At 39.6% G+C, this 11,171-nt stretch overlaps 1 protein-coding gene and 1 long non-coding RNA gene across 2 annotated transcripts; both read left to right on the top strand.

Annotated features, from left to right (window-relative positions):
* On the top strand, positions 1-1,651 carry LOC119083750. Its single transcript, XR_005088928.1, has 4 exons — positions 1-87; positions 153-299; positions 599-779; positions 1,360-1,651. It is a non-coding gene; the product is annotated as an uncharacterized LOC119083750 (long non-coding RNA).
* Positions 1,652-3,962: 2,311 nt separating this feature from the next.
* LOC119083704 (syntenin-1-like) lies at positions 3,963-10,736 on the top strand. Its single transcript, XM_037193492.1, has 5 exons — positions 3,963-4,165; positions 9,333-9,617; positions 9,677-9,904; positions 9,967-10,337; positions 10,411-10,736. Exons 2-5 carry the CDS (start codon positions 9,345-9,347, stop codon positions 10,463-10,465), a joined length of 927 nt encoding a protein of 308 aa, XP_037049387.1. The 5' UTR covers positions 3,963-4,165; positions 9,333-9,344; the 3' UTR covers positions 10,466-10,736.
* Positions 10,737-11,171: the final 435 nt, after the last annotated feature.

Genomic DNA, 11,171 nt, shown 5'->3' with positions numbered 1-11,171 from the left:
TAGAAATTGAAATTTTTATTGAAAACAGTCGCAATGCTCAGTGTCAGAGGTGTTGGCACATTACTAGTAGTAGCCGTCGCTTTAGTGGTAGAATGGTGATTGGAGACTGTAACTGTGACAGTATTAATGCATAAAATGTTGTTACGTTTCAGTGTCATACAATTGGAGTGACTTTGCCTGATGGCTTTTACATTGACGAAAGCAAATTTGTTGCACATACATCCAGAGCAGCAGGTATTGGGGGAAAATGTAGCCGAGCAAATATAACCGAATGTTCCGACGATTGTACATCATTGTTGGTAATTTTCTAATTGTAAAAGTAAATGTATTTAGAGCTCTACCTGGTCAGACAGTTTCGTATGTTAACATGCGTAATAGCTGTCTGTTTACCGAGGAAGAAAATAGAAAATTCAACAAGAGCGATGTTTGCGGTTAGAGCGAAGCGAGGGCCATGTAATTGTAGAATTGTCATTCGACCAGTCGTCAAGAAAACACAATTTTCTCATGGCCTATTGAGGGGAGAAAATAAGACGAAACACAAAGCCCACAGACATCTTTCACACTATCTGCATCGCTATTTATACTTTTTCTTATGTAGACATGCGACAAAAACGGAATCGTCACATCCAGTGCTAAATGCAACTCACAATATTATTCTATGTATTGTGTCAAAAAGGGTTACCAAGATGATTGTTCGCTCAATTTTCCAATAAGCAATCAACAATGCTTCAATTATGCTTACAACAATTTCGAATGTACTGGAGATGGAGTTTTTCCAGGTAATTTCCCAGAAATACTTGAAATGTCAGTACAAAGTTTCGTTAGAAAATTACATTGGAAAATTGTGAAAGATTGTATTCATTCCGCAACTTGTTATTATTGGCTCTTTAGGTGTAGGCTGGCAACACTATTAGTAAAGATCGCGATACGTCAAAAATATATGAAAAAATGAGAGAGAGAAATTAGATGACAGCTCGTGACCATTGCTTTTCCATAGAAAAGTGAAGTTCTCTACAGTGTACCTCAAGTGTTAATTGAATTTAAGATCGATTTTTAACACCTGGCGATGACATATGTGAACTACTTCAGTCTCGTTACTTACACAACAGTATATTGGCAATTGAGCGTCACTTTGCGATGAAATAGCAATTTCTCATTTCTCTCCCTCTCATTTTTCCATTTTTTTTGACGCATCTTTGCCACCTTTGCTAATAGTGTTGCCAGCTTACACCTACATGAAATCGATGCCATTGTAGTCAACAAGTTGTGAAACGAATCATGAGAAATTCTCACAGAACTGCGTACGCATCTTCGGATAAATTAAGAAAGAAAAAAATGATTTTGATTCCATAAATGAAGATCCTACTGATGGCACTAAGTACCACGAATGCAGCGGAACCACACACACAATTCGTGAATGCCAAGGCAATTATCGTTTTTGGTATGATGCAAAAAGCCTGTATGAGCCGACGACAAATGGAAATTTCACTTGTCGTTACTTCAACGAACAAACTTGTCAATCATCATTTCCATCATTTATTTGCCAAAATTCACCAAATACGTACACGTTTCGTGGTGGTGACATGCACTATTATGCTTACTGTATGACACAGAAATTCTTTACTATCTATTAGTTTTGGTTGTTTGGGAAAGCCAGCTGCTGTAAAACACTTTTTTTTTTTTTTACAAAACACTTTTTACCCAGGGCACCGAATTATTCGAGTAGATTAAGTGAGAGTATCAATTTTTCACTTCAAAGGTATATTCATCGTGCCATCTATGTTTGGTGTCATTGGAATGATTAGGAGTGACAGGGACGCCGACTTGTGTTTGGGAGTAGTGGTGCTCATACAACAAGCGAATCTGGGAGTAGTGGTGCTCTTTCAAGTAAAACTGGAAAGATGTAGTGGTGCTCATCATTCGACTAGTGGTGCCCGAGCCTCGCTTTTCCTTAGAAGTCGGCGCCCCTGAGGAGTGATTAGGAAAAATAGTTTTTTTATGTGAATTTTTCTGATCGATTTTGCTAGCCAAAACTAACATAAAAATGAGTCTGCTGTAAAATGCGGCCGATTTTGGTAAGACAAATTTCAAAAGAATCCCTCGTTTTTTGTAGATATTAGACATATGATAAATATTTGCCACAACCAAGGTCACACCCCCAAAGTTTACAGCCTTGGCCACAACAACTCCAAATGCTCAATTTTTCGGTTATGTCAACACAAAATTCCGTTCACAAATTGAGATAAGCTGTCACATTCGCATAAACAATAGTATTTTTCATGTGTCGGGGCCGAAAATGAGGGAGTTTCGAGATTTTTCTCGGGTTTTCGACCCCTTACATGAAAAATTTTTTGAGTATCTGTTTTGGACGTTTGATTTTAGGCACTTTCGCATGTAACAACTCGCGAAATTGCCTAAAATCAAACGTCCAAAACAGATACACAAATAACTATTGCATAACAAGGGGCGAAAGTAAAAAAATTCAAACGTGTGAAGTTTGCAGCCCGCGCCGCTGGCAAGGGCGGCAACCACACGATTTGAATTTTTTTACTTTTGCCCCGAGTGATGCATACTATTTTTTATGCCAAATACTGCGGAAGATTTGTATTTTCGGTCCGAAACAAAACATAATTTTAATTAAACTGTTGAGTTATCAACAAAATTTGCTGTAAAAACACCAAAATGCCGAAAAGCGCGGGGTCCAGGGGGCGGCAGCCCCCTGGTATAAAAATAAAAACAATTTAACAAATGAAATTACTGTAAACATACATTCACTTGCTCACAAAATATTTGGCTATAATCGTCAACACAACACTACACTCAATGCGTACTTTCAATCAAGTGAACATGTGTTTTCGAGACATATGAGGACCGAAAGTAAAATGATGACAGTGACATTTACTTTCGGCCCAAGGCCTGCATTTTTTTTACTTTCGGTCACCATTTGAGGACCGAAAATACAAACTTTCGCAGTATTTGGCATAAAAAATTGATTTTTTCCAATTTTGCCAACATAACTTTCCAGTGTGACCTGTTACTCTAGAACCTAGCTTAAGACTTGATTTCCACTTACAAAAAACCACTCCGTTATGCATCCGTTTAGCCACTTCTCTTTCCCATTGCTCAAAGTGTAAACTGAGAACTTTTTCGTTAGTGGAAATCAAGACTAAAGTATGGTTTCCACTCAAAAAAAAGTATTCCGTTGAGTGGAAATCAAACCTTAACACACTAGTGAACACTAGTTATTTACGTATATGACTTAGACTTAGACTATTGCAAAGCTGTAAACTTTGGGCAGGTCACACAGATCGCCATTTTACTAGATACGCGGGAACACACCTTTTCCATACAAACCAATTCACCAAAATTGAATTTGTATGGCGGTGGTGAATTTTTTGTATGAAACGTGGTGTGTCGCCCGCCTGATAAATTAATCTTCCAAGACATGTAATTTTTCATGCAAGGGCGGAAAATCCTAGAAACAAATCCAAAATTGCCTTCATTTTCAGCCCCGAAACATGAAAAAATGCTTTGAGAAACCCCGAAAATTGTTTTGATCTGTCAATATCAACTATGCGGGAACACACCACTTCTGATGACTTTACATATACAAAAAAATCACCACATCATCAAGACGACGAGAATCATCAGAGTAGGTGAATTTTTGTATGAAATCGGCTATTTTATCATCAACTCTGGTGTGTAGCCCGCGTATCTGTATCTGCGTGACCTCCCCAAAGTATACAGCCTTGGATACATATCACCACAGAGGGAAACGATACCAATATCAATGTTTCCCTCTGTCCCCACATGCGCCGCTCTAAATTTTCGCTTTTATTATCAATTTTCTCTCACACTCAACTCCCATTCACCTACACACACACACAACGTTTCGGAGCAGTCGCATAAACAAAAATTGCCATTCCCAACAACATAACACGAAAAAATACCGAAAGTGAATCAACGAGAGATAACAGACTGATGAATATAAATATAAAGTGAAGTCAGTCGTTGTCCAACTATACTACAAATTCCATAACATTAAAATTCATGTTCTCCGACAGTCAAGTGCATTATTTGTGTTAAGTTTTTTTCCAATTTAGTTTTCAGCTGACAAGAGCTGATGTTCTGTTGAATAGTTTCGATTGGTTGCAGTGAAAAAAAAGTAAGATTTTGATTGCAAGAACAACTCCGTCGACCTGGAGAATCATTTTTAATTGTGTGAAGTGTGTTGCTGATGTTTTGATCGAGAATTTTGTGTGACGCATAAGAAGCCATATTAACCGGATCAAGTGCAACTGAAAATTGTTGTGAAATTGAAATTCCATCGTCGTTGGAATTGTTTGGGTTTTTTATTGCGTTTACGGAGTAGTTTAAGGTATCGGAGAGACTTTTTTTGCCCTGTCGAATTTCTTAGACATTCGCCTTATGACAGACGGAAAGGTCATTTCTGATTTCGTTTCATTTTATTGCTTAATCAATCAATTGGTCGTTCGAACATTTCTTTATTGGTGGTTCACTCACACATTCCTAATCGGTATCTACACGTCCGTACCATGTCACCGTTTCTCTATAAATCCCTTCTGTTGTGTCTCCGACAGTATATGAAGCAATTAACGCTGTGGCTCATGCTATCAACATGCAACGCCTCTTTGGTGAAAACCCATTTCTTTGTTCTACATGAACTTTATGCACAGTGTGTTCAAGTAGCGGAATTAAGTTACGCAACTGTGTGGGACGAAATTAACTTTCTTTAGAGCCTCCGAAGACCATAACATGAAATCCGACTGGTTCAACATGCGAAAATCAAACTAAATTTATTCTAACGCAGTGAGTAAGCGGGGAGGACATTTTATACCCAAATAGGGTGGGCAGCAGTCGGACACGTTGTGTTCTCATTGATAAACTGTTTTATACTTCAGGCTTTGTTGTTGTAACTCGGTAATGATGTTGATAAACGGTCTCGTCACTGACATGACATACCCTTCCGTTTGCTTCAGACTCAAATTCGCGTCGTTGCATAGTCTGAGACTTTCGTTGTTTGTATCTGCGCTTCTGATATCTGGATGTCTGTAGAGGACACAACAAAGTGAAATGAGAATGGGAGGTCAACGCACTAAAAAACACCGGCACCATTTGACAACTTTAAACAAATCTACCAGTTTGTGGTTGTGTGGTACACTGTCCGCTTTCGGTATTCAATCCGTCGACTCCGATAAAATATTCGGTGTACGTTGTGGCCGTTACCACCTTTCGTCGTTGTTCAAAATCGAATGGTTTTACAATGTTTATTCACCACACAAACGTGCATGTCAGTACACATGACACACATGCAGTGCCGCCTTTTCCATATGGGCCAAATGGGCAAATGCCCGTGGCGCCCGAAGTGGAGCAGAAGTAAATGGTGCCCGAGGTCCTTAAAAAAAATTTAGCTTTACTAAATTGGCGCCCATTTTTCCAATTGCCCGATGGCGCCCAAAAGCTAAAAGCGGCACTGCACACATGGGTCAAACAACATAAACGAACATGTTGTTCGTCTTATTGTCACGGGCTGATAACACACTCTAGTACAAATATATTAGTCAAACGGCCGTGAAAACACTACCAGTTTACTAATACACTACCTGAAACGTGAGACCGAATTGGTATCAAATTGAGCGCATTGGTGTCACATAAAGGATGGAATTTCGAAAATTTTAATTAGACGTTAGGTTTGTAACGTGCTTACATAAATGAACGAACGAACGAATGAATGAAGTGGAAATGAAGGTGGATGAATGAGGATGGAGATGAATGATGTTAATGAATGAAAATGTGTGAAAATGAAGTTTAAATCTGTTAAAGTAGGGAAGAGGGCCTTGGAGTTTAAGTGTAGGTGAAACTGATCGGTTTACTTTTGACTTTGAAATTGAGAATTGTCAATGGTCTCGGTGTTATCAGTTTTTTCGTTTGTGATTCTGGCTGCCGTAAAGAAAGTAATTTTGAACGCTGACTGAAAAAGGAAAAATGGAGGTAAAGGTGGACGAGCTTATTGTGAATGGAATTTTGGACCGGTTGCTCTTTTGAGTTGTTTTTTCACCGTGCTTTTGAGTTTACCGTCTGCTGTCTTGTGAAGGGACCGGTGGAACAACTGAAGATGGACATTTCTGTACTGTCTTAGGGCCACCACCGAGTTCTGATGCCGAAACAGCTCTCTGTCCGATAGGCCAGCTATCACTCTACATGATAATAGACTGGGCAAGGGAAGCGGGTTTTATAACAGGGTTTATTTTGAACTTAAGTATGGTTTCCATTCAACAAAAAGTGTACTCCGTGTGAGAGCGAGCTGTCAAGTAAACAAAGCAAAAATTGAAAAAATTCAATTTTGTCTGTCAGATGGAGTAAGTACTTTTTTGATGAGTGAAAATTAAGCCTTAAGGCGTAGTAACCAAATGACATTGATGTAAAACCGTTTCGAACGACCATTGCGGAGTGCATTTCTATGCTCGAAACTATACCGTTTCGGTTCACCATAACAACAAAACGGTTTTAATTTGTCACAAAAACAACCTCGCAAACAACAAATCGAGAGGAGATAAAGTTATGATTGTTTGCGAATTGGACCATTAAATGAATGACATTGCGTATGAGTCATGGGGGATTTAATCTTATCGCACAATATTGAGCGTAATATACCTCGCGGCGTTAAGCCACCATGCATTGGCTGAATTGTATACGCATAATCTGGTGTGAGTAAGTCGGTTGTGTTGATTTCTATTTGTAAATGTTTCGCTCGTACAACAAATTACCTATTTTTCTATCGAACAATCCATGTGCTGAGATTGATCAGGTTTCTATGACTCATTTTGGATTTAAATTTGCGGTTTTGTTGTTTGCTTTTGGAAATAATCATATTTCGTTTTTGGTTATAACGGAATTGTAGCCCAACACACGCACGTGTGTTATGATCGTAAAGTAAATGCAAACAAACATCGGAACGACATTCGTGCAATTTTCTTAAACATTAAACACACGAAAGATGTGTGAAAATGTGGCCCACTTTATGCGGGGTCTTTGGTCTCCATTTCAGTCGACAGTCAGAACCACACTATACTGAACGGTACGGTAATTGTGTGACGATTTTGTTTATCCATTGAGTGGTTGGGTTCAACAAAAACTCGCTCAGTTATTTCTGCAATTCATTTAAGTTTTTGGATTTTCCACTAAGGTCATCAACGGTACCGCGATGACTACTTCGTATTTGAATAAACTTTCTGTTTAGTCATTTGTACGTGCAGCTGGAGTAATTTGAATGATCGTTTGATCGCTATGACAGTTCGATGACGAGGCTTTTTCTCAATTTTCCTAAAAGAGATCTCGATTCGCTTCCCGTCGTATACTCACCCGTTATCATCTAATCATTTAAATTTCTGATTCCTGTTCGTTCCCCACTCATTTCGCTATTGTTACGATTTTCTAGTTTTTCAATCAATTCTCGATCGCGATTGCAAGTAGCCCTTTTCCGTTTCCATATTTCTGGTAATTTTCCCGTTTCTCTTCTTCTTTTCATTATTTCTCCTCGCTAAGCCGGGTAGATTTCCTGGTATCCGGTTTTTCATTAAAGAATTTTTCCCGTTGTCCTGGATACAGAGGAAACACATTATCTCTACACGCGGGCCAACTCCTACCTATTTTCTCTTCGAGAGGAAATTGATCGTGAAAATGTTGCAACAGTTTATGGAGTAATTACACCAGACGAAGACCTGACACTCGCCACCTCTCTCTTGCTGTTTTTTTTACATATTCTTGCGAAGGACTGTTCGAAATAACACTCCCTTTCGGGATTAAGTCGGCCGTTTTGGACGTAGTAGGACCCACGGTTGACATTGGATTTGGTAGATGGACAAATTCTTAGATCTACTGTGTCAAAGTTATCACTCTCGGCCACCTAGTCACTGAGTTATAGCAGTCAAAAATTCACCATATTGGAATTGATATTCATGGTAATTCTAGACGCAGTTACTGTACCTTTTCGAATCGCAACAAAACAATTTTTAAAGTAGTCTTTTCGGTTACATTTTAAGAAACTTTCTGTGCCTTACCGATAAGTTTATTTTGAAATTTTTGTGTGGTTCATGTTGTAGCCTAATATAAGCTTCACGACGACACGAAGCATGTCCTACTTGATCCACAAATAAGGCTGTTGATGACAGAGTTTTTGCTTGACCCCGACGCACTTCAAGCAAAAGTGCTTCGAGTGACAGCTGTCAAACAGAGGTACCATTTTGTATGAATTGGTTTAGCAAAATGTGTATGGTATACGGTCAGGTTTCAATACTTTCTTTAGAGCAGGCATGAGCGCCGACGGAGAAATCTCGGCGGCGGCTAGCCGAAAAAAATTTCTCGGCGGCGGCGAAAAAGTCGGCTTGAGCCGGCTTAAAACGGCTCGGCTGGAGGTTCCTTTTAACTTTTTTTCAAAGTAAAAACGTTTCGATAAATGGAAAATGAACTAGTAAGCATGAAAATGAAATTGTACGGAAAGCGAAAATGTCGGTAGATTAGGTTGTTCAAAGTACAAGTGGAACTGGTCTTGTTACAAGCAAGTCTCAGTCTAAGGTTCACTACCACGTCAAGTTTTATTGCCTCAAAACTTGAACTAAATGGAAAATCATGCTCCGGCACACTCATTTAACTCATTAAGAAAATGGTTTTCGAGAAGAAATCGAAAGCTCACGAAAATCAAGTAAGTAAAAATTGAAAAGAAAAAAAATCGAGAAAATTCGCAAAGATCGATAAAGTTTTCTCAAATTTGTGAATTAACTGATTGTGCGCCTTCGGCTCGTGCCGCAAAGGTCATACTTGCCAAAACAACAAACTTAGAAGCGAGGACGTAATATACCATTCTGGAAAATTCATGAAAATTCAAGAAAATTTTCAAAATTTTCTTAATTTTGTAAAAAAAAAATCAAAAAGTACTTGAGCTGCTTAGGATCAACAGGAATCTCGGTTTTCAAAATTATTTCACCCATTCACCTTTCGAAATCTTTATTTCATTTTCCAGCCGTTTCAAGCCGGCTTGAGCCGTGTTTTTGGCACCGGCTCGGCTGCGGCGCGGCTTGCTCAAAAATGGCCGGCGGCGGCTTTTTTCGGCGGCTTTTTTTCGGCGGCGCTCATGCCTGCTTTAGAGTACGACTTAGGCTTGAGGTGTGTTGATGACACGCGAACCAGAATTCTGTTGTTCATTTGACAGTAGATCTTGTCTCTTTTTCCACAGATTTTCTAACTAATTTCCCGCAAATCTTTCTGCCAGTTGGCCCACTCAATCACATCGATCAACTTTCGTATCTTTACAGCAAAACTCGAAAATGTCGTCGCTATATCCATCACTCGAAGATATGCAGGTGGACAAAATCATCCAAGCACAAAACCGTGCAGCTGCTGCACAGACACATGCCATGCAGCCCAGTCTACCTGCTTACACACAAAATCCATATCCAGAGCTGAACAGCAGCAACAATGCCAACAACTCGTCATCATTGGTTATGTACCCAAATTTGGGCGAATTTATGGGCCTCGATCTGTCTGAAGACACGATTCGTACAAACATGCCCGAATACTTAGAGAACGCTGTGCAGCCGGTACGTTTTCTTACCGTTAATTTATCGCGAAATTTTCTGATTTCAAATTGGTGTTACAGTTTGGACGTGGTCTTTCCCAGCTGAGTGGAATGGTGGCCCCATTGTCCGGCAATTCCGTTGGACTACAGCGGGGCCAAGTGACAAACGGCATCCGGGAATTGGTTCTGTGCAAAGGTGCCGATAAGAAAGTCGGTCTGCGAGTGAAGGACATCAGTAATGGTGTGTTTGTCACCATTGTGGTTAAGGACAGTCCAGCCGCATTAGCCGGTTTAAGATTCGGAGATCAGGTAGGGGAAACTCTTCGGTGAATGAATTCCTTTTTGTAACGCATCCACTCCACATCCTTCAGATTCTACAAATCAACGGTACAATTGTCGCCGGCTACTCAATGGACAAGATTCACGATCTCCTCAAGAAAAGTCCGAAAAACGATATTTCAATCATCGTTCGCGATCGACCATTCGAACGTGCCATCACTTTGCATAAGGACTCCAAGGGCCGTGTCGGATTCCAATTCAGCAGCGGCAAAATTACGTCCATCGTCAAAGATTCGACGGCCGCAAAGAACGGCCTATTGATCGATCACAATATCCTCGAAATCAATGGCCAAAATGTTGTCGGCATGAAGGACAAAGATGTGACACAAATCATCGACGGTGGCGGCCAAATCATTACGTTGACCATCATTCCCAGCTACATCTACGATCATATGATGAAGAAGTGAGTGTTGTGTTGTCGGTGTATTGGTTTGCATTGCGCGTTTTGCTACATGTCCGACATTGCTTTTTCACAGATTGTCGTCGTCGTTCATCCGTGGAATAATGGACCATTCTGCTGCCGATTTTTAGATCAACTCTACGTTAAGCAACCAACCATATCTCCTTTACCATATTGAACAAATTATCAACAAAATGATCATCTCAGCTCTCCTCGTCTTCAGTGCAAAACCATTGCGTAAGAGAGAAGAGAGTCAAGTGGAGACAATGTGTGAAATTTCTATTTTTATACCAGCTCTGTATGCTTCATTGAAAATGCTATCGCGTCTATTGGAAATAATTCTTTTTTTGATTGTTTTAACCTCCATATCGTCTATGAAATAAATGAATTTATCTTAACGAACATGAGCAAAGCATTTCCGTGAACGGACGGGTGTGCGATCAGAACCGACCAAATCATTTCATTTTCTTTTGACCGTTGTCGTTCGACATAAGTGTTTGCAGAATCGTTTAGAAATTATCGGAACGAGGCACGAATGTAAATACGGTGATGGTCTAAATCGGAAAAGACTAAGGACCATCAATTGGATCATCTCATATAGTCAATCCCAACAAAAATCTTTTCGAGAAAAGTGTGACGCAGTCTTTGAAATACAATTTCTAAAATGAATGATATCGCTAGAGTTGACGCTTTCAGCTTCGTTACGCAAAAACTAAATTTTACACCCAATTTTAGTTCAAACAAGCTGGCTTAGTTTTTCTCATCATCTGCCAAATTATTTTTACCAAAACAAAAATTTGACTGGAAACAACCAAAATTTTACCAAAAAAATCTGCG

This window comes from Bradysia coprophila, unplaced genomic scaffold (assembly GCF_014529535.1).
Source record: "Bradysia coprophila strain Holo2 unplaced genomic scaffold, BU_Bcop_v1 contig_70, whole genome shotgun sequence".
NCBI classification, from domain to species: Eukaryota; Metazoa; Arthropoda; class Insecta; order Diptera; family Sciaridae; genus Bradysia; species Bradysia coprophila.
Note: the sequence above shows the minus strand (reverse complement) of the source record. Positions and strands in the feature narration are given on the sequence as shown.